Below are 25,949 nucleotides of genomic sequence, written 5' to 3' on the forward strand. Positions count from 1 at the left end.
AGAGTACTCTGAATCTAGTGTGTAGTGTAAATCGTGTTTCCCGGTTTATTTTGTACCATCATTTAAGCCTGGTTCAAAGAGCAGAAGTGGAGTCCTTTAACAACCAGGATAATGGGGGGCAGTCCATTCCACCTGGTACCTGCAATACAAACAGCTTTTGCCCCTGAACCGTACATTCACAACGTCAGCGACTCAGGATCAGCACAGTGATTCGCTCATAGAATTAGGGTTACAATGTTAGTCTTTGTTACATGTCCCTCTGACTGCGTCTGCAGGCCTCAGGTGGCAAAGCCTGATGCTTTCACTTCCTGCCGTGACACCAACATGTCAAAAAAAATGTCCGTGAACTCAGTCACGCAACGCAGGCCGCCCTCCAGGATGCTCCACAGGGGGGCGGGTTGCTAAAGGCCACACTCAACACAGCTTGACTGACCTTAAACAGGCTTCTCCTCCTCTCCACACACACACACACGCACACACACACACACACACATACAGTTACAGATGGGTTGTCATATTGTCACACACTGTAGAAAATGCTGTAGTAATATCAGCATTTTCCAGCGCAGGATTCAAAGCAGTGCTGCTACCTGCTGACAGCAGCTGATACTGAAGTAAAACTCACCTCACTCCACAAAGCACAAGTATAAAAGTAATCAAATGTAAATTTGCATACTTATCATGATTGGACCAGCTGCCATGCACACACCGCGGTATGCCTTTCATACACCTAAATAAAGCCAGAAGCCCCCTGTGGATTTGGATGGAAGATACAAGGTGTGAAGACTGTATATGTGTGTGTGTGTGTGTGTGTGTGTGTGCGTACATTCGCATCCACACTATCTCCTCTCTGGCTAGTTGGCAGGAATGCAGTTTCATATCTCTGCATTAACATAATGTTCTACTTCAGTGGGTTCATTGGGTTCAGTGCAGTGTTGTTCAATAAGGCTGCTAGATATAGAAATGATCTCTGTAGGACACAGCTATATTGTCTCTGCGTTGATGTTTTGGAGATGTGTTTGTTTGATGCACATATGTACTATAATGATGATCATTTCCATCAAAAATATTATTACCACACATATGTGCATTAAAGGAAATGAGTAATTAACAGAAAGACGGCTACACTGATTCAAGCGACAGCAGCTTTATTCTTTCAGCTCTGACTTTTGATATTTATAGAGATTTCATAAAGCAAATGTATGACATTTGCTGAACTATTAAGAAATATTTATCTGTGGATTTAACCTATCAAACCATGACTTTTCTCAAAAAGTTCACCTTTAGTTGCTACAAGTGACATTTCTCCACACCATACTGTGTAAGTATTAATGTGCTGTTAAAGCTATGATATGTAACTATTCCGCTTTATAATGTCTTAAAACAACTAAACCTATGTTATATATTTTGTTGAGTTGTGTACTTACATTATCTCAAATGTTTCCAACGATTTTCAAAGCTAGAGAAGTCTGTAATTTTAATAAAAGTAATGGACCATTTCATTTGGTCGCCTGTCAATGGCGTCATACCTCCTCTACCAAAGAGTATAGTGCACAAGATGCATACGGCAGCGTTTTGTTCGTGCGTCTACCAAAGAGTAACTTCCACACATACAAGATAATACATTGGTGTTGTGGTTGTTCGACAGAAACTGTTATAAATGGACTTTTATTCAGTTTTAAGCCACATTTTCATTATACATTTTGGTCATTTTTAACTGTATCTTTTAACTGGATGAAGGATTTTAGTCATTGGACGTCTGGATCTTAAGTTATCAGAGAAGTAAACTGGAAAAAGGTTAGCAGCAGCTCAGCTAACAGCCCCTTCAGGAAGTCCGGTGCTCGCTGAACATTAGGTGAAACAGCTTCATTCAAGGAGACACAAGAAGCCCATGTTGTGTATCTGTGTAATCAACATTTCAATGAAATGATGTTACATTTATATTTAATAGACGCAACAGGCCATAGTTTTATGGCTGCAGCATTCTATCAAATGAAAATACTACAGATTTCCCCAAAATTTACTGACATACTTGACATGTTTTGATTGTTAGAAACACAAATCTGTCAATGTCAGTTCTGACTGCAGGTCATTTTTAATTTAGGATCACCACAACCACAATGTTTGATTGTTTCCTGCACCGAGAACGTTACTTGTTTATAAATTTCCTCAAATTCTGAATGGATTTCTATGACGTTTTTTATCTATCCATCTTTCTTATCCATCTATCATTCTGTCTGTCTGTGTGGCAGGATGGATGGATCTCTATGACATTTGTTAGATATTAGGCATTAAAGTCTTACAAATACAAAAGCTTTTGTACAATAATTATTATTTATATACTTAACTCAGTTGCACAAAGTAGCATGGACTGCCAAAATAATAGACGACCGTTTTCCATTTTGTGCCTCTCCGGTACTCGGCCTCACGTCAAGACATTTCCCAAAGCACCATTGTCAAACCTGTTAGAAAACAGTGGAACAGCGCTGATTGATCCGGACCAAAGCAGAGCCAGAGGGCAGATTTCAGACCTGGTCCCAGTGTGTCTCGGCCCTGACAGACAGGGGAGGGGACAAATGAGACAGTGTCAATATTGAAACAGGCTAATGGGCTAATGAATGTGGAGAGTTCTGCCTAATGTTCCCAACAGAGCTCCTAGCAAAACCATTAAAGCACTTTTATATGACTAGACAGGCACAAAGCAGTAACTCGATTTATGGGGTACTTTCATGGTCAATTAGGAAGGGAGAGAGAGGAGAGAGGTCTGATAGGGGAGTTTAGTGTGTGTGTGTCTGTGTATGTGTGTGTGTGTGTGTGTGTGCGTGTACATGTGTGTGTAATATGAGTTTATTCGCTTTAGACAGGGTTACGCCTGTTTTTGTCAATATTGTTCTGAGCTGCTACTTGTGATTGTGAGATTGTGACCGGCATGTAGACAGACTGAACAACCAGACAATAAATGTTCTGTCAATCAAACATCATCTTATCTTTCATATGATGACTGACTGGACATTTTCAGCAAAAGACTAATATCAGTTCAAATAGTCACCTGGGAATCCTTCAGACCTCAGTATTTCAGACTGAATAATAAAGTTTGACATTATTTTTCACAAAGCAGTAGCTCCCTGTGGAACCGTCTTATCACCTTCTTTATTACCTTTTACACAGCTGACTGAAGGTGTGGCCCAATGTCCTTTTATCTTCAAAAATGTCCAGATGACTCTGCCCTTGAGGGTCTTACATCAAGTGACAATGATCAGACCTGCAGAGACAAAGCTGACTGCTTTAATCTTAACACGATACCGAGGAGAAAATGATGTTTTCTTGTTGACATGAAATTTTATGGTCACAAAGTGTTCATGCGGTGTCTGAAAAGACTCAATCTAGGTTGCCATGGTTTCTGTTAAAGCTTTGTTGCCATGGCCTTGATTTATTGCTTGGTCATACCAGAAAGTGTTACAGCAAAATCTATTTGCACACTCTTGGGAAAAAGGTGGTGCCAGAAGCTCAGTAAAGTAGTGACTTGTGCACTCATTTGCTAACGTGACAGTTAGTTGGGGAACATATCTGTGCTATCCACTGGTGTTTTATGATTGGCTGCAAAACATGTATCGTTTGTGGAGCAGTTTACACTCTGGCAGAGCAGGGTTGTATAAAATTGGACAGTGAGACACAACTAATACAATAGCTCTCTGCCAGTTTTCTGTTCCCTCAAAAGTCAGAGCTGCCATGACAGTTTGCAAATGTTAAACAGCACAAATTTATCTGGCAGAGTTCACAAAAGATAAATTCACACAAAAGCTCACCCTGAAGCAAATCTACTGATGACACGATTCAATTGAAATGAATGAATTTCAGTTGGGAATCAAGCTTTTATAAGTGCAACTAGCCCCTTATTTTATGGTCTTTCGTGTAACAGCATTACAATACGGCTGGTTCTGCTATTTTCAAGGGTTTATACTTTTGTATATAAGCACTCTGGTACACTCAGCAAAAAATACATGTGTGATGGCTTTCCAGAGCTCTTAGAGTCCTTGGAGATGCCTGTGAGTGAAATGTGATGTTAGATGTGTTTTGACATTTGGATCTGAGGTGTTTTTTGGGTTTTTTGGGGGGGGGTGTTGGATACAGGCATCTTGTGTGTTGTTTGTTTTCTTGGTCTGTTTAGTACTAAAGTTGGCCTTACCTATCTATCTATCCATCCATCCATCCATTCATTCACTGATGGGATTTACAGCTGCTCTTTACATTCAGCCATGAACCTGTAGGCAAACAGAACCACTGTACAGTCTTGATTCATTGAAGACAGTTCTCATGTATAAATGTTCAATTTGACAAAAATCCCCAAAGCATGAGATCTTACATGCAGAAGGAGAATGATAATATACTGCTGCTTTGCCTGTATCAGCCATGATAAACCATGAAAGCAGACCCAGATATTCATTAAATCTCATTTAAAACACAACAAAACGAGACATACTTGTGTGTACACCTTTCTCACACAGTCGCATTGTGTAAGTCATACATATTCTGCTCTCTGTTTCACAGAAACACTCAGAAACACTCCACCTCTCCACTCTCTCTTGTTGCGTTACTGTAGTTTCCCTCAGAGAGTTGTTGCGGCAGACAGAGTCAGTGGAGGATATTTTTAGTTTGCGAAAGATGAAGCAGGTAGTACAGTCGGTCTTCTCTCTTTCCCATGATGCATTCAGAGATAAAATGGCTGAATGAAGTGGTTCAGTGTTTAGAGCAGCATTTCAGTGTGTAGCCCTAATGGCTCGACAAACCCTGCAGTTGTGAATCACAATACAGACGCCAGCGTGAAGTTCAAGTTGTCGAGCTTGGAGTATTTAATGTGTTCGTTTTAACTTCCAGTTCGTCAAATTAACATGACAGTGCCCCACTGCAAACAATGTGGCAGAGCTGGAGTCTTCTTAAATTGGTTATTTTGTTAGTATTCAATGCATCACTTTTAGCCACAACTAGGCCTCATGGGAGCTGTAGTTGTTGAATGTTAACAAAGTAATTGTTTTATCCTTTGTCAGACATGAGGAGAGGTTCAAATTTGATCTGCCTGCACAGGTGCAGATACCCATTTAACTTCTAACTTTTAACTTAACTAATTGTCATTAGTTCTTCATTGTTACAACTAACGTGTTACAGCTAACAGCTAACATGGCTAACAAGCAATCTGCTGCCTACTTGCACATCTAGCAGCCACACAGCAACATTAGAATTCATGTGAAGTTGTGTTTGTGTTCACCTGATGAATCTAAACCCACTTCTTATTCACTTTCGTTTTAGCTTTAGTTTAGTCTGGACCAATTCCTGAGAAAAATATCTGGCCATTTAGCTGGCTAATTTCCTCACCAGTCACAGTCAGGAGTCCAAATGAACATTGAAACATGTCTTTCTTGTTGTAATCATTCCTCCTGTTCATACTGGCCATTAGAAGATCCCTTCATAATGCACTTACAATGTAAAATCCACAGTCCTCCTTCTGTGCAAAAATTTTATCTGTTTATCTGAAGCTAATATGAAGCTTCAGCGTCCAAATGAGTCAAATCAAATCAAGATATCTTTCAACGTTACAGTCTTTTTAGTGTCAAAGTTCCTCTTTTTGTTGCTATACTTCCACCGCAGCTCAACAGGGAAACACTGTCAGAGGAAACACAAAGAGGAAATTTGATGCTAAAAAGACTATAAATGTGTCAGATATCCACTTGATATGACTAACTCAGACTGCTGAAGCCTCATATAAGCTTCACATCAACTTTTAAATGACTGTGTGGACACACTGTGGATTTTGGCCTCCATCACTTCCATTGAAAGCACATTTGAAGGATCTTTTAATATCCAGTATGAACAGGAGGAATGATTACAACAAGGAAAACCTCTTTCACTGTTCATATGGACACCTGACTGTTGTTTTAAGACACTGTGAACCTATCCTTTCTTATGAATGAGTGAGTTTGTGAATTACAAAAGGATGCGTGTTTCACTTTAGCTGATTGTTATCATCTGTCATCTTTCTTTGTCCTCCATCAGAAAATCAACCAGATTGCATGAAGCTTTTATCAAACCACTTGGCAGAAGTGTCTCTTTACCTCTCACATTTAGGACTCTTGTTTTAAGTTTTAGAGTCAATGGTTTTCCCGAAGTCAAGTGTTTAACATTCACTTATAGTCTGTGGCTCTCAAACTGTGGTGTGAATGGAAGTGAACAAAAGCACTCGGGAGAGAAAAGCACTCAGTGCTTCAAGGATCTCAGATACACACTCGCTGATAAAAAGCTTATTTACATCAGAGGGAAGGGAAACATGGACAAGATTCAAATGCTTTATTCTCAAATTAGATAAGAAAAAGCTTAAATGATCCCTGTGGGGATCTAGAGTCAGTGAAGCAGAATACTGAAGAATATAAATTAGAGTGAAGTTAATGGGGGCTCTAATTATATCACATATAACTATTTCAACACGATAACATGTTTTATTACAATAACAGTGTTTGAACAATAAGAGAAACATCAGCAGCAGATACTTGGGCAAAGAAAAAAAAGAGAAGATGGGTAAAAAAAATAAGAATAATACATACGTTATTGTAAGAAAAAAAAAATTCTCTGCTCTGAAATGCTGGCGGTGTGTCCACTGAAAACTCTGAAAGCACAGCCCCACTGAGTTAACACTTGTACCAAACTCCCTTATAAGAATACACAATTTTAAATAGGCAAGCAACATAATGATATTTTAAAAATAAAGTAACGTTAGGAGCCACTGTTTAATTTGGCACCATTTTTGTTGGTAAATGTGGACTTGTTTCAGTATAAATGTAACTTAAATGACTAGGTAAAAAGTGATCCATCACCAATCGTTGTTATGTTAAATTGTTGTTTTTTTTCAATGGAGTTCAGTGCTCTTAACGTCACGTCTACCATGTTAATTTCACATCTATGCTGAGAAATCCTTCATTGTGGCCATTTAGCACTCTAACTCCACAACATATATAATGTGTTTCAAAAGAAATCTCTCCTTTACACCGACTTTAAATTATTAGTTTAACAAAATAAAGAAAATGTTTCAAATGCAATATTTGTGCGAGAGTGTTAGTATAATGCAGTCTAACACAGCAGCCCTACGTGAAATCCTACCTTCATGAAGGTTAAAATGTTCTGCTTTTGTTCATGTTCAAATACTGAGAATTGATACACAGCCGTGATGGAAACAGAGGAAAATAACTGGAAAAATATGTTTGGACATGTGAGATACACAAAGCCTTGCAGCAGATTCTTCCAGTAACAGCAAAATAGCAACATTTTTTTACATTGTAAAAATAAGACTCCAAGCCTTCAGTGCTTTTGTAGACACTGCACTCTTTGTTTTTTAGATAGAAATTACAGGAAATGGTAAAAAAAAAAAAAAATACAAATGTCAAGTGATATTAAAGAGGCACTACAGTGTTAATAAAAACACCCGAGAATGTACAATCTGACTTAAAGGTTGTCTGCGTGTGTGTGTGTGTATGCGCCGTCTGGATGTGACGTGATCTGTGGACAGCAAGCCCATCATTTTTCCAGCCTGGACAAATGCCTCATGGTGGAGGACGTCGCCATCCGGTCGGACATGACAGATGACCTGCAGACAGACAGAGAGAGATACAGAGAGAGAGAGAGAGAGCGGCTTCATTAACAGAAAGCACAGCAGACAGAGGAACAGATGATTCTGCCACAGATTTCAATCCCTCCATTTCAGCCAATTAATGAAATAGCTCGACACACACACACACATGCACACACACACACACATGCATACACACACACACACACACACACACACACACACACACACACAGCCAGGGAGACAGACACAGAAAAAATGGCCATAAGCCTGGTTAAGCAGTTTTAAATTATTCTTTAAATTAAAAGGCTGTACCTGCCTCGCCTTTTAGAGCTTTGTGTGTGTGTGTGTGTGTGTGTGTGTGTGTGTGTGTGTGTGTGTGTGTGTGTGTGGGAGGGTGAGTGAGTGTGCTCTGGCTAATGTCTCTGTTGTGACAGTTTTGTCTGGGGAGGAGAAAGGGAGGCAGAGGATAAAGGGTAAAAATCCACACAGCCACGTTATCTGAAGACTGAAACATATTTATTCATCTCACAGACAAACTCCATTCATGCCTCTACAGATGCATCCATCCCCAACATCAACATTTGATTTGTTGTTTGCTCTGCTGCAGCTGAAAAGACTCACCAGTTATTTTAGCTGGACAAATCTTCAATGTTAGGATTTATTGGCTGGTAGATGATGCTGTGCGAACATGATGTGTTATTGTTTTACAAAATTCTGATCTAGAAGTCGGTAATTTAAAGTGAATAGTGGTTAAAAGAAATAAATACAAAATGGATTTTTAAAGTTTTGTTGTTTTTTTTATTACATGTGTGAATAATCAGAAGCAAATTTCAAGTCCTGAATCATGTGCTTTTATGCCAATTAAGACTAAGAGTCACTATAGCACAGAAATACTACAAAAATAATAAATGTTCTTTAATTGCATTTAAAGGCCATTTAATACTTTTAAATGAACTTTAATGCTTCTTTCTTGCCGTCCCCTTTTTGTCTTAATATCAAGAATGTAATCTGAGATCTGTTGTCTGTCTGCTTTTTAATGAGATCATTTTTCATCTTTGGGCTTGGGGAGGATAGCAAGTCATTCCAATTCAAAAGCAGAAGGTCAGTGAAGTCGCAAGTCATTAGTGTTAAAGTCAGTGTTGAGTCTTTTTTATTTTGGCAAGTGATATACAAAGTCATCAGATGCATGACTCAAATCTGTCTCTAGTCAAAGTCATGTTACTTGAGTCCACACCTCTGCAGTTCATTGTGCTGAACATCAAGCACATATACAAAATATCAATATCACATTTTATAATACTGATTTCAACCATATTTCCCATCCTTAAATTGGACAACTAAATTAACAGCCTGCAGACTGTAGCAACAGTCATGCAGCTAATTTTATTAATTCACTTTCATTTCCTTTGATTGTGATTAGTCACTTAACATGCAGCCAGAGTGGGCCTATGTAATTACTGTAAATCAGGGTCAATTATATTATGTATCAGGTGGACTTTTTTTCAGATTAGTAATGAAAAATTTGCTAGTTTTAATTTTCTCCCAGGCAATAAAATTGTTTCTTTAGTTAACCAATTTCGGAAATGATGAGATTCTCCAGCTGTTTGAGTAAGAACGAGGAAGACGAGGCAAGAGGAAGGAAATAAAGGAGGAGAAACTGGTGAGGAGTATGAAGAGGAGAAGGGGGAAAGAGAAGCAGGCGACCTGTGCTTTGTGAATAAGGAATAAGGAAGTGAAATGTGTGCGATGACGGGAAAGAAGAGGAGGGTGGGGGTGTTTATAGAGGTGAGGGGGAGGAGGAGGAGGAGGAGGACGAGGAGGAGGAGGGAGGCTGCTCAAAGGCCTGAAAAAAATAGAGAAAATAGAGAGAAGATGGAAAGAGGGAGAGAGAGCAGTTACACAGCAGGAGAGTCTGAGTGCTCTCCTCCATCAGAGGCTGTTGATTAAAATTTCATTGGCTGAGGCTGGAGGTCGGAGGTGACTGTGCGTGCGTGTGTGTGTGTGTGTGTGTGTGTGTGTGTGTGTGTGTGTATGAGAGAGAGAGAGAGAGAGAGAGAGCTTCAACATGAGTGATGAAAACTCAGAGCCTCCTCTCTTCATGCACTGACTCACTCCTGTACTCTCACTCTCATTGGCTAATTATCTGTCTTTGTCCCTTGTCTCTTGAGCTCACTGCTTTCTAATTGGCTCTCAACTGTTAAACTGCTCTCTCTCTTACTGGCTCTCTTCTTTTAACACTAAGAGCACTGATTTTACTTGCTTTTAACTACTAGTTTGCATGTGCAAATCCAAATCTTCACAGAAAATAAAATAAATTGTGTTGCCATTACAAAAATGATACTTTATTCATACAATATTCATTTAATGAAAGCAGGTTTTGGACTGGAGCTATTTGTAGATATCCCCTCTGGACTTATGATCGTGTCTTTCAATATTTTTGACATTTGACAAAGTAAATGATCAATTAGTGAATTGAAAAAAAACGACTGGTAGATGAATTATTGATGAAGATATTCATTTGTCGCAGCACCAGGCTGAGCCGTGTTGAGTTTTTACAGATCAGCCTTCTCTCAGATCAAAGTCGGAGGGATTCCAGTGATGTTCCTTCCTTCTTCCAACAGGTCTCGTCTCCATTAACCTCTTTTTATTGAAGCCTCCTCCTGCTTTTCAAATCAGAACCCACAGGACTCTCTTCCCCGTTTGTCGCACTGCTTTTTCAATTAAGGCAGAGTGAGAAGGTAGCTGACCACCCTGACAGCACACACAGGTGTTCACACAAACACAGTGTTACTGTAGCAGCGTTGTGTTGGCTCTCTGTGTGACCGCTGCAGTACCAAACAGATTGATTGTTGGTGTTTGTGTGTGTTTGAATGGCAAAGCTAACATGTTCTGGATTTGACTGTCTGTTAGTACTCAATAAAAGCTAAGTTACCGGCCAAGTTATGGAATATGATCATTTGCAACTTTTTGCATTAGCTGTAATACATTTTAGAGAAAGAGTAAAGATGCATGGATAATGTTTTTTTGTCAGCTTATCAGAAATATGTGCATGATGTTTTTCAGCTTGTTATTCATACAAAATACAACAGTGGCAACTAAAGTAAGTGTGTAAAAGACTGCAGTCATTGTTAATTAATAAAAAAAAATCCACGTATTATGAGAACAGAGCTAAGTAAGCCCTTCTTCAAATAGCATTTGTAATTTATCAGGTGTTTTCATAGTAACAAGTTCTCCAAATTAAACCAGAAAATTTGAGCATGTGCACTCCAGAGTGACACATAGTTTAATCTGATGCTCCTGTCGACGGTAATCAGCATCATTTGTGATTTCTAAAACTGTTACAAATCGCTGGTAAAAAAAAAAAAAATGATGTTTTATGATGTCTGGTTAGGTTTAGGCACAAAAACCACTTGGTCAGGGTCAGAGAAAGATCATGGTTTGGGCTAAAATGGTTCAACTTTGTGATAATGTGTCTCGCAGTTAGTAATGTGAAACTCACACTTCGAAACGGGAAATGAACAGCAGTCTCCTGTGGCAAAGTTCACTGTTGGGTTATAAAAAAAAAAATACATGGAAAGCTGAAACATAGACACATTAGTATCTGCTACTTCAGGATTTTCTTGGCACATGAACATCAGCAGTGAGAGTTGCTGTACAGTCCTGTTAGAGATGAAAACACTGATCCATCAAAGACTGTTAGCCTGCAGTTTGTTAGCCTCCAGTGCCCTCAACTCTGCTTCATTCTGTTGCTCTGTAACTCCAACATAGCAGCTGATTTTTCTCTGATTTCAACACCTTGAACCATAAAGGCAGCTGATGATTGATGATATGAGATGAGCTGCTGCAGGTTATCTTTAAAGCTATTTTTCTCTACAAAGTAAGAATGTGGCCTCTGTAGCTTTAGTTTCACTTCACAATTTTAGTGCTGCCTGCTGCTTTATTGTGCAAATCTTTTACATAAAGAAAAACAATGGTTGGGATATATAGAATTGTACCTCAGTGAGACATTGGAGAAACATAGATATATGCAGTGAAACAACCATCATAACCACATCAAAGCACTGTGATGATCAGAGTAGTTTTACTGGGATTGCAGCAGCAGCAGCAGCAATGTTGGAAGCAGAAGCAGGTTGAGATGGTCGCTATCCAGCAGAGTGACTGTGGCTCGTTACTGCAGCTGGCTCTGGGACCACTGCAGTGCAGGCATGAGGAAACTGGTGACTCCAAAATGGCAGCTGTCCATAAGTAAGCCTGTGCTACACTAAATGGCCAAAAGCTTGTGGACTCTTGGTCTGGGGCTGTTTTTAATGGTTTGGACTGCACCCATTACTTGCAATTATGGAGACCTCAACCCCATCCAACACCTTTGGGATGAACTGGGACACAGACTGTGAGCCAGACCTTATCACCCAACATCAGTGTTGAACCTCACTAATGCGCTTGTGGCTGAATGGGAGTAAATCCCTGCAGCCAGGTAGACAGAAGAGTGAAGGCTGTTAGCAGCAGATTAATGCCCATAGTTTAGGAATAACATGGCTCAAGTATCACATTTTTGCAAGGTTCTGGTATCCAAATAGTGTATTCTGTGCTTAGCATAAAAACATGAGGATTTTGAAAGTCTCTACAATCTTGAGAGTTTAGAGACTTTAAATGAGTGCTAAACGTGATTTGGTGAGTCCAGCAACACATGAAAAAGGATAAAATAGTTTAAGTACAACTTCATGTACTTCAGATGAGTGTTAAAGCATCTGGTTTTGTGCTATTTAAATTATAACGCAGGATGTGTAAGTAGTTGTTGTGACTCTAGAGACACTGCCGCAGAAACTCAAACAGCTCCAGCATCTTCACACAAACTGCACTTCAGTCTCTAACAAAGCACCAAACACACATTCACTCTGCAGCGCTGATGCTTGCTCAGACATAAAGGAAGCAGCTCGCTGCCAATGGCACCCGTTTGATATTGTACACACTCCCGAGCATGAGGCATTACATATTCACACACATCAGTTAGAAGTCATTATGCTCTTCTCACTCTTACAAACACACACATCAGCATTAGCAAATTAGCTGAATAAAGAGCCTCTTTTTGCCTTTTCTTTTGAGTGGCTAATTAGCCATCAGAGCCCACTGTGTGGAGAGAGCGAGATCCATCAAGAGGTAGAGCTTCAAAGAGCAGTTTATGGAAGCCAAAGCACTTTAATTAGGACCTATTTGTAGGAGAAAGCGAAAAGAAAAACATCATTTGGAGCCAAAAGCTGTATAATGTGGAGGGGAAATAAACACAGTAATGCACACACAGATAAAGAGAGACAGGAGCAAAAAGGGATTAGACTTGAAGAGGTGATATCCTCACAAGGAGGCTTTATACAGCAGTGTGAGGGGACACTGACTCTGCATACTGAACATCAGGAACCTGTCGTGCTCAGTCAGGAGAGCTAGATAAATGTAACTGCCATGCAGCTATATGAATCAAAATGTCAGATTGTCAAAATGTCAGATGTGCAGAATGTTGTGTGATTTAATCACTTTACGTTGTAGATGCCGTTAATAGAGGCTGGTCATGTTCACAGGTTTATCATGCTTGTTTAAAGGACCATAGTTTAAATTACAGGTGACCAATTTCTAAAGCAGGCTATAGGGTTTTATACTCATTTTCCACCTTCTACACGACATATACAATCAAACACAAATAGAGTTGAAACTTGTTTAAGATGGGTAATCCATCACTATTGACGTTCTGTCACTATTTAATTGGTCAAAATTGTATTTTTCATCATGTGGGACTACAAACCCACTCATGTTTACACCCTATTTTCATTGTTTTGGCTGATCCATCACATTTTTTAGTTCATAAACCACAGTTTTACCAGATTCTACAATCCACAGATTTGGAAGAAAAAACATTAACACCACCTTTTGGAGTTTTTGGCCACTATTAGTGTGTATTGTGCATGCACATGCTGTTGGTCTCACATTATTCCACTGATTGACAGTTGCCGGTGGTAACGCACCAACAAATGTAGCAATTTGCCAAAATAAGCCTGCAAACATGGATGTAAACATTGCAGGATTTTAAATATTTTAAATATTGGTATAGAAAATAATTTATGAAGATGGAAATGCATTCAACACATCAAGGAAACACAGTGTGTTTCAGTAAGAAACACTGAATGTACATATACCTTTTGTTTGTTTATAGGAAAAGTCCACAGGGAACCTTTAAACTAATTATCAAGCTGTTGGTTATAGATCTCACAGACCTACTGTACATATGGTTGTTATGCAGGCATGCTGTTTTACTATGCAACTGGCAATTATAATATTGGCTATATTTGCTTTTGATTTCTCTGTCAAATGAATGCTTTATAGAACTGTGTTAATGTTACTGATGGTGAAGATGTGGCTTCTGGTGACAGCACAAATCTCAGCAATACAAAAAAAAAAACCAACATATCAAAAACAAGATCTCAGGGGTTAAAAAAAGATTTTTCCTTTTCTGCCGAGGCCTTCAGGCATGGACGCACTGCAGGAGCTGGTCTGTTTTTTCCACTTGTTTGAATTTTTCCAGACTGACCAGTGTGTGTGCACATACACAGTATTGTTATCCAGCTCGTCGAGCAATTCCATGACCAGGGTCTTTGAAGTAAAGGCTGTTGTCTTTTTTTGTCCAGTGTGTCATTGACGTCCACATTTACGTCACATGATTCCCACCATGTGTCCCCTACTGGCCGAGCTGCTTCATCTGTCTGCCTGATGTTACACCCCATGTCTTAATCATGAGAGCATGACAAGGAACTCATCTTTACATGAATAAATAAGTACGAGCAAAGAATTATTTTAAAGCGTTGGAGAGCAAATATGTGTCTAGTCACTTTTAGCAGAGCTAGATTCTGTGTGAGTTTTGGACTTCAACACTGTGTTTCAAATGCTGTGAGTGTGACTTGGTTTTGGTTTTGGCTCACTGTGATCTGGCAGTGAGGTGGACAGTACATGTTTTTGAGTTTGAGTTCTCGCCTTCACTCAGGCTTGGAGGAACATGCCACTGGCTGGACCGTCACTGGTCTTTGTTTCCAATTTTTCAACTGGAAGTTATGGCGATGATTCTGAAAACAATGTAAAAATGTGTCCTGGAATATCTACCAGAACCAGTTTCCAAACAACATTGAGGTGATAAATAGGCCATGTGGTTGCAGATTCAAAATATATAAAAAGTCTGGTTTTAACATTTTAGTTGTTAGTGAGGATTGTGAGTCATGTTGTCATGTTAAACATTCTCATACTGACTCAAAACCTGATTTAAATGATGTAATTTCTATCTGAATGCTATAACCATATGTGCAGCAGATCATTATAGGAAGTTTTACTTAACAGAATTGTGTAAATGGCTTAATCCTACCATTGTCCTAATGGGAATGTTGTATAATAGTAACTCCAACATAGCAGCTGATTAATATGTAAAATGTAATAGTCATATAACTGTCTGCATGTAAACACAGATGGAGCATCTCCTGCTGAATCCACTTCAGTCTGTTTGCTTAGCTCTGTCCTCGATGATCCTTTGTCTGTCAAAAGCTCTTAGCGCTCCCATCCAGAGCCCTCTGCTCTCTGCATTCATTATTAATGGACCTCAGCAGGCTGAGAACATACACACACACACACACACACACACACACAGGCAGGCAGCCCCTGCACATCACTGGTAGCTATTTTAGATGAGATATTAAATCAAACACTCAAAACATGAAGGGAAAGAACGGTCATTGAGGGAACAGGGGATGCAGGAGGACGAGATGGAGTTTTTCTTTTGTTTTTTTCTCTTCAGCTCTAGTCGCATGAAATATATCCACACACACACACATCAATCACACACCAAATTAATTGGTTTTACAAGAAAACAAAAACTAGAATTGCTGTATAGACATTTAATATTAAGTACAATATGCTGTGCTCAACCACAGTTTGATTTTCACTCCAGCGATGACCTCGCATTTGGCCTTGACCTTGACCTCCAAAACAAGTACACAATCAAACAAAGCACCATTGAAACAAACACTACTGAAAATATAGAAGTGAGTATGTTAACTGCAATTGAAGAAGCAATTTCATCCAATGTTATATATGACAGCTTATGTGAACAGTTTAATGGCCTTTAGTGATGACTGATGTCCTACACTGATTCAATAATGGAAACTGTTGAGCTGCAGTTAGTGGACAAAGCAGCTGGTTACAGAAATATTTCTCTTACTGGAAATTCACATTTGAAACATTTTCCTCAACACAGAAACACTTGACTTTCCTGGATAATTTAACAGTGTCATAGAGTTATGGTATCACCATCAAAATCAATTTTTTTCCTTTTCAGTTTTATGTATCAAATACTACAGGTACTTAACACTACAGTGTCCATGAACCTCTGAGGCTGTTGCTGTGGAGACGATGTCAGCAAGTGAAATCCGAGTTCTAGTAAATTCAGAGCATGTGATTGTTGCAATCAGGAAAAAAACACTGCACATTGTATCATACAGACCGTGTTTAAGAAAGCCGTAATTGTGAGTAGGTGAAATTGGGAATTTCTGGCGGCTATGATATCCCCCACTTTTTCAATAAAACTATAGAAGTGTCAATCAACTGCTGGCCAAATGGCTGCAAAGCCACCATCACTGTGAGATACATTTAAACATTAACACAAGTGCAGTTGTTTCAGATAATTATAAATGAGCTGCACACTGTTTATATGGTCTCACTTGTTAAACAAGGGTAACAGAACTGAAATAGCTAATTTGGCTAATTTCACTCCTCTGATTTAATAACAAGAGATTTTTCCATTCTGCCAAAGTAATATAAATCCAATATTAGCTATTTATGTTAATCAGATTTTGAAAGTAAACTGATTTAAACTGATGAACTTTTAACTTTTTAACTGATAACTTTTTTAACATCAGCTTGTCATTAACATCACAGCAACAGAATTTAAAGCTCTCTTTGGATGTTTCTCACTGCAGCAGTCTCTTGAACTCTAGTTGACTTGTGTCCTAAAATTGTTACGTTCACAGTGCTGTACCTTTGACTTAATGTCAGTGAAGCAGATTATTTTCAGCTCAGTGCTGCATTGATTCAACTAAGAGATTCATGTCCATCCAACTGTTGAAATTTCCCCAAAACAGTCACAAAACAGTCTGTGTGTGTGTGTGTGTGTGTGTGTGTGTGTGTGTGTGTGTGTGTGTGTGTGTGTGTGTGTGTGTGTGTTATCCGATGTGACCTTTCTCCATATGGTGTGGGACTGAGCAGGGGGACAGGAGGTGAGCCCTACACATGCTATCAGTCTGAGCTGTTAGCCAGCAGCCGCTGATACAAACACACACACACACACACACACACACACACGCTGCAGGCCCTACATGTCATTGTTACCTGATATTCATGGTGTGTAGGAGAAACAGTGGAAGAGAAGGTCATACGTGTGATGTCAGAGGCGGTGCGTTCACTGCCGGCCGTGGGTTTGATTGCCGCTCGCTCCTCTCGCACTGCCTTGGGCTCTCTCTGCCCTCTGTCCTCCCCACCCACCTCCCACAATCCTCAGCATCAGTCCAGCCCCCGCCAGGAGACACACAGACCTTTCTATTTTTGATTTCTAGTCCAAGTACAAACAATGGTACAGTATGCCTCCAGAAATCACTAATAGAGACCGTATTTACTGTATCAGAGAGAACTAGTTCATAGTATTCATAGTGCTGTAATATTCTGAGGACAATGAATAATGAATTTAAAACTTACAATACCAAAATATTATTCCTGAAAAGGAAACATTTTAAATGGGAAGGGGGAAAAAAGCTTCTTCTGCATTTTCTTGCAAATCTTTTCTTTCATCTCCTGAGAACAGCAGCAACAGTAAGACTTCAGAATCCTTCAGGATATGCGTCATCTCCAGTAACGTTAACTAACCACAAACCTTAAATTCGGGGCAAAAACTGCATAAATTATACATATCAAAATACTCCTCATGATGACCTTGAACTCTTCAGCGTCTTAAATCTGTTGCCGTGCGACACTAATCAAATACAATTAACTAGTGGCACCACTCTTCCAGTAGAAACAGCGATAACCAAGTCACCCTGAACTACACTGACCTTTTTATTTAAACTTCTGCAAGAAAACACAAAGCTTTTCCATCATGTTCTTTCCAGGGCTCTGAAGCAGATAATGGTACACCGTTAAGGGAAATTCCAAATCCTTTTCTACAACCTTATATTATTTTATTTCTAGTCATCATTGTTATTTGTTAAGATTAAAAAAAACAATTTAATCATATGTCATATATAGGTGGGATTCAGTCAAAAGCTCTGGTAAAAGATAATAAGTGAACTTTGAGTTTAGAATATTCTATCACAGATACTTTATGTGTTCCCAAGGTCAAGAATAAATCCCCATGCTCAACTATTGTTGCTATGCTATCACTTTAAGGTTGTTATTTGTATTAAACTACTTTTGTTTAAAAGCCGGTCAGATTGGTTGGGTGTGCGATGCCTCTTGGACTCATGCCATAGAAGATTCTGTTGTAAGCCCCAGATCTCAGTAACATACTGTATATACACAGTATATAGCATGAAGACCAAAGAATTCAAACTTTCTCTAAATCATTTAAGGTGCTTAATGAGCCGTTTCTTTGTTTTTTGTAGTACATTCTCACCAGATGGAGCTGCCTGTTGCTATGAGTGATCAATGAACAGTGTACTCATCATTCTACAATCCAAACAAACTCCAGATAACTTGATGGCTGTTTGCTAATCTCTAGTATTGGTTTCCAGATGCATTAGCACTGACTGATCTAATTTAAACAGAGATATAATAGCCCTCTTTTGCATGCTTGACTAGATATTGTATTACACACAGCAATTACTGAAACGAATACCAATGCTAACAAATCACAGCAACAATCTGGACAAAAGGCTAACCAGAAGGTTTTCCCTACAGCACAAGTATTAGCTTTACAAAAGACATTGTTCCTGGGTGTCATCTTTGCCTCTCTACATAAATGCTCATCATTTTCAAGTTTCCTTATGAAGCACTGTACACCCCCCCTCCCCTTTTTGTATTCACATGTAAATGAACATCCCTAAGAAAAAAAGACATTCTTTTAAAGGGAGGAAGAAAGGGGGGGGGGGAAGAGGGAGAGGGAAGTTCAGCTTATCACCACTCAACAGATGTTCAGACTAAACGTGTGGGTCTGTCTGTCTCGTCACTGAGGCTGAGCGGAGTAAAGCTTCCAGCTCTGGCCTGACTGAATGGACAGAGTCAACCAGCTGCAGCTAAGACAAAATATTTCTATAGTGGCTGTAATTTGCTCTGATGACAGAGGTGGAAAGTGCCAGAGGATCAGGATGAGAACTTTCAGCTGCCAGAGGCCTTTTGCCAAACAGAGGGAATTCATTTTCCAAGTAGATACAGTGAAGGGACCCTATGCTGCAGGACAGTGCTGGAGCCAGGCAGCATAAGTAAGTGCTGAGTGGACAGTTAGAGAGAATAAACTGGCCTGCTGTCTCTACCCTCTCTTTCTTGGCAAAAACATCACAAAAAACAATTTCTTATATAGGACTATAGCAGGATTTAGATCCCTGCTGGACCCAACATGAACATTATGGTGCAGGAATTGGGTACTCCATTGTTGGCTTGACATGTGGTCGACCTTGTCATAAATGAAAATACAGTGTTATTGGGCTTAACCATGAATATAAGAATGTAAATGCATTCAAATATGGGATGCCCTGGTGGCTTAGTGAGTTATTTAACATATTGACCTCATAATCAGTTCAAGTCCTTTATGCATGTCATCCCTCATCTCTCTCCCCTCATTTCCTTTAAGCATTCTACTGTCTTTACTACATAATAAAGACAAATAATCATCCTATGCGTATAGTGTTTTGCATATGATGGAGTTTCATTTTGTAAATACTAACACAGTTTGAAAATGCAGTGTTTCATAGGTTTAGGTTTGGCTTTTTTCAGTTTATGCCTTAAATTTTTTTTTTTTTAAAAGCTGTGTAAACTGTCGTCAATCTTTCATGAAGGCCATATGTGTCCTACTTTCCCTGCAGACTGGGGCATACAGAATTTTGATATAAAAAAACAGTGTTGCAGGTGGGTGAGATCGAAGCAGGAGCAGGATTGAATAAACAGTCCCATGTAGACCTCAAAAGTATGGTCGAAATCCCGTATTTCCTCTAATAGTGGCCGGGGTCTTTATTTAGCTCAACCACAGAGGGTACCAGGCCTTTATTGGAAGCAGGCTCATATTAGAGAGAGGCCTTATTTATAATTCCCTCTGTTTGATAAGTGTATTTGCTCATATTTTAGTATGAAGCCTCCTTGTTTTCTCACCTGCTTCCGTTTGCTCTGTTAAATTTTTGTTACTGCATTACCAGTAATCTACTTGATCAGACATATGGAGCAATAATTCTAGCACTTGAGTTCCACCCAGAACATTTTGGCAGTGCACCACTTAGCAGGTATCATGCTCATGGTGGTATGCTCGCCAGCTTAGCCAAGTTACCCTGGTTACCCATGCTGATGTAGTGTCACTGTCAACATTATTATTAAAATATGCACCGTTATCCCCATATTTAAACGATATCACATCTCCTCCGTCCTCCTCCTTTCTCTGTGACTACTATTTGTGTTTAACTGGCATGAACATTATATAACAGGCACCAGGAGTTTATCCACCCTTGTTTGTGTTGACCACACCCCCGGTCATTATCAGAGACACGGCTTTTAATTGACTACCATCTTATATTTGAGGAAATAAGTTTGGAGAGGAGAGGTGTAGCCTTGGGGTTAGAAAAAGTTTTTGGCTCAAGTCCTTTGAGGTGATGTGACAGGTGCCCTTGACCAAAGCACAGAAAGCCAGGAGACCAACAACTGTGGCGATGCTGCTCTGATGCCAAACTCTTGAAAAAATGCACAGATGTCTCTGTTATCTCTAGAACAGGTTGGATAAACATGCATAGAAATACTGGCTTCTTTTTTCCTTGTTTCTCTCTCTTTTTCTTCCATCTTTCATCTCCCTTTGTTTCTTTATTTGACTTTCCCTCCATCATCTTGCTCTCCTTCCTTCCTGTATCTCGCAATAAAACTTCCATGGCTGGTTGGTTTGGGTGAGCAGAGGGAAACAGGCAAGGCTTCCACAGTTCAGGGCTCCAGAGAGCTCAGCCAGGCAGCAGCAATCAATCACAGACTAAATCCCTCCTCTCTCAGGACTGCCGTGTGCCAGGTGACATGGTCAACAGCTGTAGAGAAATACTGCATAAAGCCTACAGTGGGTATTTGTATTCAAATAGACTAGTAAACACAGCCTCTGAAAGGTCTACAGTTTGAAGAAAACTACCAAATATACCTGAGTCAAAGACAAGACTCCTCACAAGAAAAACTACACCATTGCTATTTGTTCAGACACTTAAACTGACCCCTGTTTATGTTTTATTAACAACCTCTTGCACTTGTACGAATAGTGACTCCTCTTTCAGGAGCAAAGGCAGAAGGATTGGGGCATTGTTATGTTGTTAGACATCAGGGTGGATGGTTGTGGTAAAAGTTTTCTTCCTAACCTTCATCAAGTAGTTTTATTTGCCAAAACTTAACCATGCATTAACCATAGACGTGGCAGTTCAGAAAATGCTGGAATGGTCATATAGGTGATTTTGGAAGGGAGAGACAGATGTGTCAGTGTCTTTTGTCCTGTATGAGTACTTGTTTGAGAGGCAGGATTAACACTGATACGTTCATTTGGCGAGCAGAGAAGTTGGCATCTTATGTTTTGTATGATTCCACTGCTTACTGTTTCAGTCAGAGACATGTTACAAAGTTATCATTTATTGCAAATGGTTGTTCAATTAGATTTGGCAGGAAGGGTTCTGGTCTTTGAGGGAGTTCTCAAAGACGCCATGTTTGTTTAACCATGACTGAAACAGTGATGTTCTTCAGTGATCGTCTATATGCTGTGATCAGGCCAGTTAACACAAAAAGTGATCTAACAGGTGTAAAGTATATGATTTTTCTTTTTTTTTTTTGAGTATTATTTTTAGTGGCCCATTATTCATAACAGCATATAAACCACACAAAAATCAATGCCCAAAACCCATGTTAAACATACACACACATGCACTCACACACACACACACACACAGACACACACACACACATACATACCAGGGGAGAGGGATACAAATAACTAAGATAAGTTCATTTTAACAAGTTGGCGACTTCCAGTCTTTGTGAATAAGTTTTTTTGCTAATACCACGGCCATCAACACAGCTGTTTGAATGTGTGAAAGGAGAGTTATAGACTCCTCTGAGCATCCAAAGAGAGCAAAGTCCCTGTCAGGAGATGAAATCTGTTTTCTGACTCTGGGTCCATGTGTGTCCTTTTCTTGCAGACATGTCTAGAGTTGGAGCGGTATCTACAGACGGAGCCCAAACGTCTCTCAGAGCTGTTTGATGAGGAGCTGGACTGTCTCTTAACGCCATCCTTCATGCAGGGTGGTGACAGTGACGAGGACCTGATGGACCCCCTCCTCCCCAGCCTGCCCGACCAGCCCAGCCCGCCTCCACTACTGGTAACTCTCCCCAAGGTCCAGGCCAAAATCCTCCAGATGCCCAACCACAGCAAGACCCAAGCAGAAGCAGGAACTGAAACCCTCACAACAAAGGAGCAAGTCCTTGGAGGGGTCAGCGCCGCGCAGCTTAGCGCTGCCGTCACATCCCTAACACCGCCATCATCACCAGAGCTCGGCCGCCACCTCATCAAACCCACACAAACGCTGACTGCGACGGCAGATGGCACACTAACACTCAAACTGGTGGCAAAGAAGGTAGGGTTAGGGGCGGCCAAACTGGTGGCAGCACGAGCATTACCGTCCCCACCGAGCCGAGGAGGAGCCCTCAGTGACAGCGAGCAGGGAGGAGGAGGAAGTCTGGGAGGAGACGTACCAGAGAACAAGAAGAGAGTCCACCGGTGCCAGTTTAACGGCTGCAGGAAGGTTTACACCAAGAGCTCCCATCTGAAGGCACATCAGAGGACCCACACAGGTAAGATAACACATACCTTTATTTACCTTCATTGCATTTAGCTTCAACATAAGTACTTTAGGTTGAAGTGCATACTGGTGACTTTATTTTAAGGTTGTATCATTTAACTTCTGTCCCCTAAAATTCATGGACAATGTATAAAAAGGGCTAGGAGTCCTACACTGTTCACCTGATGTGGATGTAAACACCGTCAAATGACGTCAGCATTATATAATTTTGAATCCAATGTGCTGGGGGACAGAGCCAACTCAACAAAATATGTCTAACCCTCACAATACTTTCTGACTGCGCTGTTTGCAGTCAACAATGCTGTTTTTAAAACCTGGAGCTTTGATAAGTAAGGCCAGACTAGATGCACATAAACCAAAAGATACTTTTCCTGGGACTTGCTCAGGATTTGGTGTTGCAGAAGAAAAGATCTGATGTTGGTAATTTTCAGAAGTAGTAGAGGATTATGGCCTCTCTTCTTCTTCTTTTTTCCTCTCAGATTATCCTCCAGATTTATTAATTTCCTCGTGAGTCTTTATACCAGCTCAGTGCCAAAAGGCCCTGCCTCAGTAATTGCCTGCTGATTGATAGACTGGTAGTAAATGCCTTTACAAAGTCAGCCGTGTCCAACTGGGTATGACATGCAGCTTTAGCCACTAACTACAGCTGCCTTCTCGGTGACCCTCAGACAGAGCACGCACCAGGCTATGTGTCCAGGGGCTGTGAGCTGCAAGCTTAGCATGTGGGTTGCAGCAGACATACAAGAAAGGATGGATTTGACTGATGCTGAGATTATAATGAATTGAGTTCAAACAGCAAAAGTAACCTGAACTCAGCCTGAAACTTAATATCTGTCATGGTCAGAGGTTTAGTCAGTATGGACCAGCCTGTTATATTTTTATGGATGTGTTATTGCTCGTAACACATGGAAACAAAACATTTCAATCAATTCCACTGTTAAGTCTGTAGACCAAACAGAGGAAGATCTTTGTTTTGTGTATAGTCTTGGGTCATGCACTGATGAAAAAACTATTCATAATTTTTCTGTTTTATGCAGTATAAGGAATTGGGGCAAAGAAAAAGTTGTGCTTCAACTTTTCAGCAGATTTCATCAGTAAACCAACCAAAGCAGCATACAGAGCAGTGAAATTGAAGTGATTGAAGGCTTATCACGCGTGAAAACATCACACACCAGTAATATCAGGAAGGATTTTACAACTGTGGAAAGTTATCATAAAGACAATCTACAGATAAAATATCTGTAGTTGCTACAGTATGACCACCAGGTTAGCATCAGAAAGAAATACGCTGTTCACATTACAAAGTAATCTACCAGAAGCATGTGTTGGCATGTATTTGATTGGCCAACACAGCTTGGTGACCCTGCATTTTTTGTGCTGCTGTATCAGCACTCCCACTGCGTCAATCAGAAATGAATGAAGGGGCTGTATTTTTTCATGAAGTGCCTTAAGAGTCATTTTGTGTTTTTAGGTGGTAACCAAAGACCTGATTCAATGGTACAGACTTTATGAATTGTCTGTGTGAAAATGCATTTAGCCTTTGTTGTGTTTTGGTCATCTAGAGCTGCAATACTATTTTTGAAGTGACAGGAACCAGTGTGTAACAGTTTTGTACATTCTTAGAAACTATTCATCTGTTTCTAAGTGGAAATGCCTGCTGGATTGGATGTATTTTAGCCTGGGAAACTCAGGCTGAATCCGTCACTTATCTGCAGTATGAGGTGTGTGCAGGCTTGTACCACCTCCAGGTAGCATTATTCAACTTTGGCTTGTACCACAGCATCATTCACAGTACGGAGTGGTTCATGGCCTCCAGTTGTCATCATGTGGTGATAGCAGTTTCCTTGGTGTTCACCAGGATTGCAATACATAGCCTGCAGACCTCCACTGTATTAATACTAGCAACCTTGGCATCATTAATCCAGCGTGTTACAGGCTTATATGATCCCAGCGACCATCACATGGCTTTAAGTATAGCATTACATTCCAGGGCAGCACCTAGCATAAGCAGGGGAACCTGCAGCTGTAACTTTATTATAGCTAATCCAGGGTGGTGCAGCTAGTGTTCTGGTAGCATGACCGCTAACTGCAGTATCTTTAATCTTCTGATGAGTCTACGGTCGAGTCATGCCAACCAACAATGAGTTTTTAAATGCAGATTCATTCACTGAAAAAAAAAGAAAGACACCCTGCAGCTTCTTCACTCTGTGTGTGTATGTGTGGTATAAATGTGGGGGCGGTGTATTCCCTCCCAGTGTGTTCATTACAAGCACAGCTCTGTGGTTTAATTAGCTTAATCCTCTTTTTGGGTTATTATGACCATAAATCATTGAACATACATGTAGGGAGGGATTAACATAGCAAAGACTACAGGGAGGAGCAGCTGCAGAAAGCCTGCACAGCATCAGTACACTTACTGTCACATAGTGCACACCAGAGGCCATTAGAAACATCGTTATAGGGAGGTCTGTCAGGAGTATACTGTACATGTGCTGCAATTTCACATAATGCTGGTAATGGTATTCCTAAATGCATATCCAAAACAGTTGCTCTGAACTACAGAACTGCTGAACTGCTTCAATTAGCAATGAGTTGTTACATTATTAAATGTACAAATTAATTCAGTAAATCTCCAAATAATTCAGGCAGAGCTATTCTGACTCTAAGCCAGGGTTTTTCTCTCTTGGATGTCTAATAACTGTAGGAATTACCAATACTTGTATCCTGGTTGTTATTCAAGCAGCAGTCCCCCCCCTCCTCCCCCCCCTTGGCACTCGGCACCTGTGATAGCAGAGTAGATGAGCAGTTTTGGAGGGAGTGTTTGTCTTTCAAAAGTCTTAACTGCACTTAATGAAATTTTTGGGGAGTAACATCATCTGTGTGCGCTCCTTTTTCTACAACTGTCAACGTACCTGATACAATATTTGGATGTGCATATGCTGCATTGCAGCACACAGGAACACTCCCAACATTTTGGAAAATGCACATAGCTGCTGTCAGATGATGATGTGCTTCTAGGACAGAAATAAAACAGAATCAAGTTTAGCGTACTGTAGATTAGCATGCAGACTGGAAGCTGAGGGAAATTGTTGGCCTAGCGTCATCAAAAGTAACAAAAAATGTAGACGGTCCAACAGCTCCAAAGTGTGATTTAATGATGTGTGATATATGAACTGTGAACGGCAGTCATAGATGCAGTTCAGGAAAAAAAAAAGAGAAAAGGCGAAACACAATTTTTTCCCTAT

General features: G+C 40.1%; 1 protein-coding gene across 1 annotated transcript in view; it reads left to right on the forward strand.

Annotated features, from left to right (window-relative positions):
• The window catches only part of klf7b (Kruppel like factor 7b), a 75,835-nt gene that overhangs the window by 26,265 nt on the left and 23,621 nt on the right, over window positions 1-25,949 (forward strand). The window contains exon 2 of the mRNA XM_067604479.1: window positions 22,045-22,696. Coding sequence (XP_067460580.1) covers window positions 22,045-22,696 — 652 coding nt within the window. The remainder of the gene's footprint in view (window positions 1-22,044; window positions 22,697-25,949) is intronic.

Source organism: Thunnus thynnus, chromosome 11, assembly GCF_963924715.1.
Source record: "Thunnus thynnus chromosome 11, fThuThy2.1, whole genome shotgun sequence".
NCBI classification, from domain to species: Eukaryota; Metazoa; Chordata; class Actinopteri; order Scombriformes; family Scombridae; genus Thunnus; species Thunnus thynnus.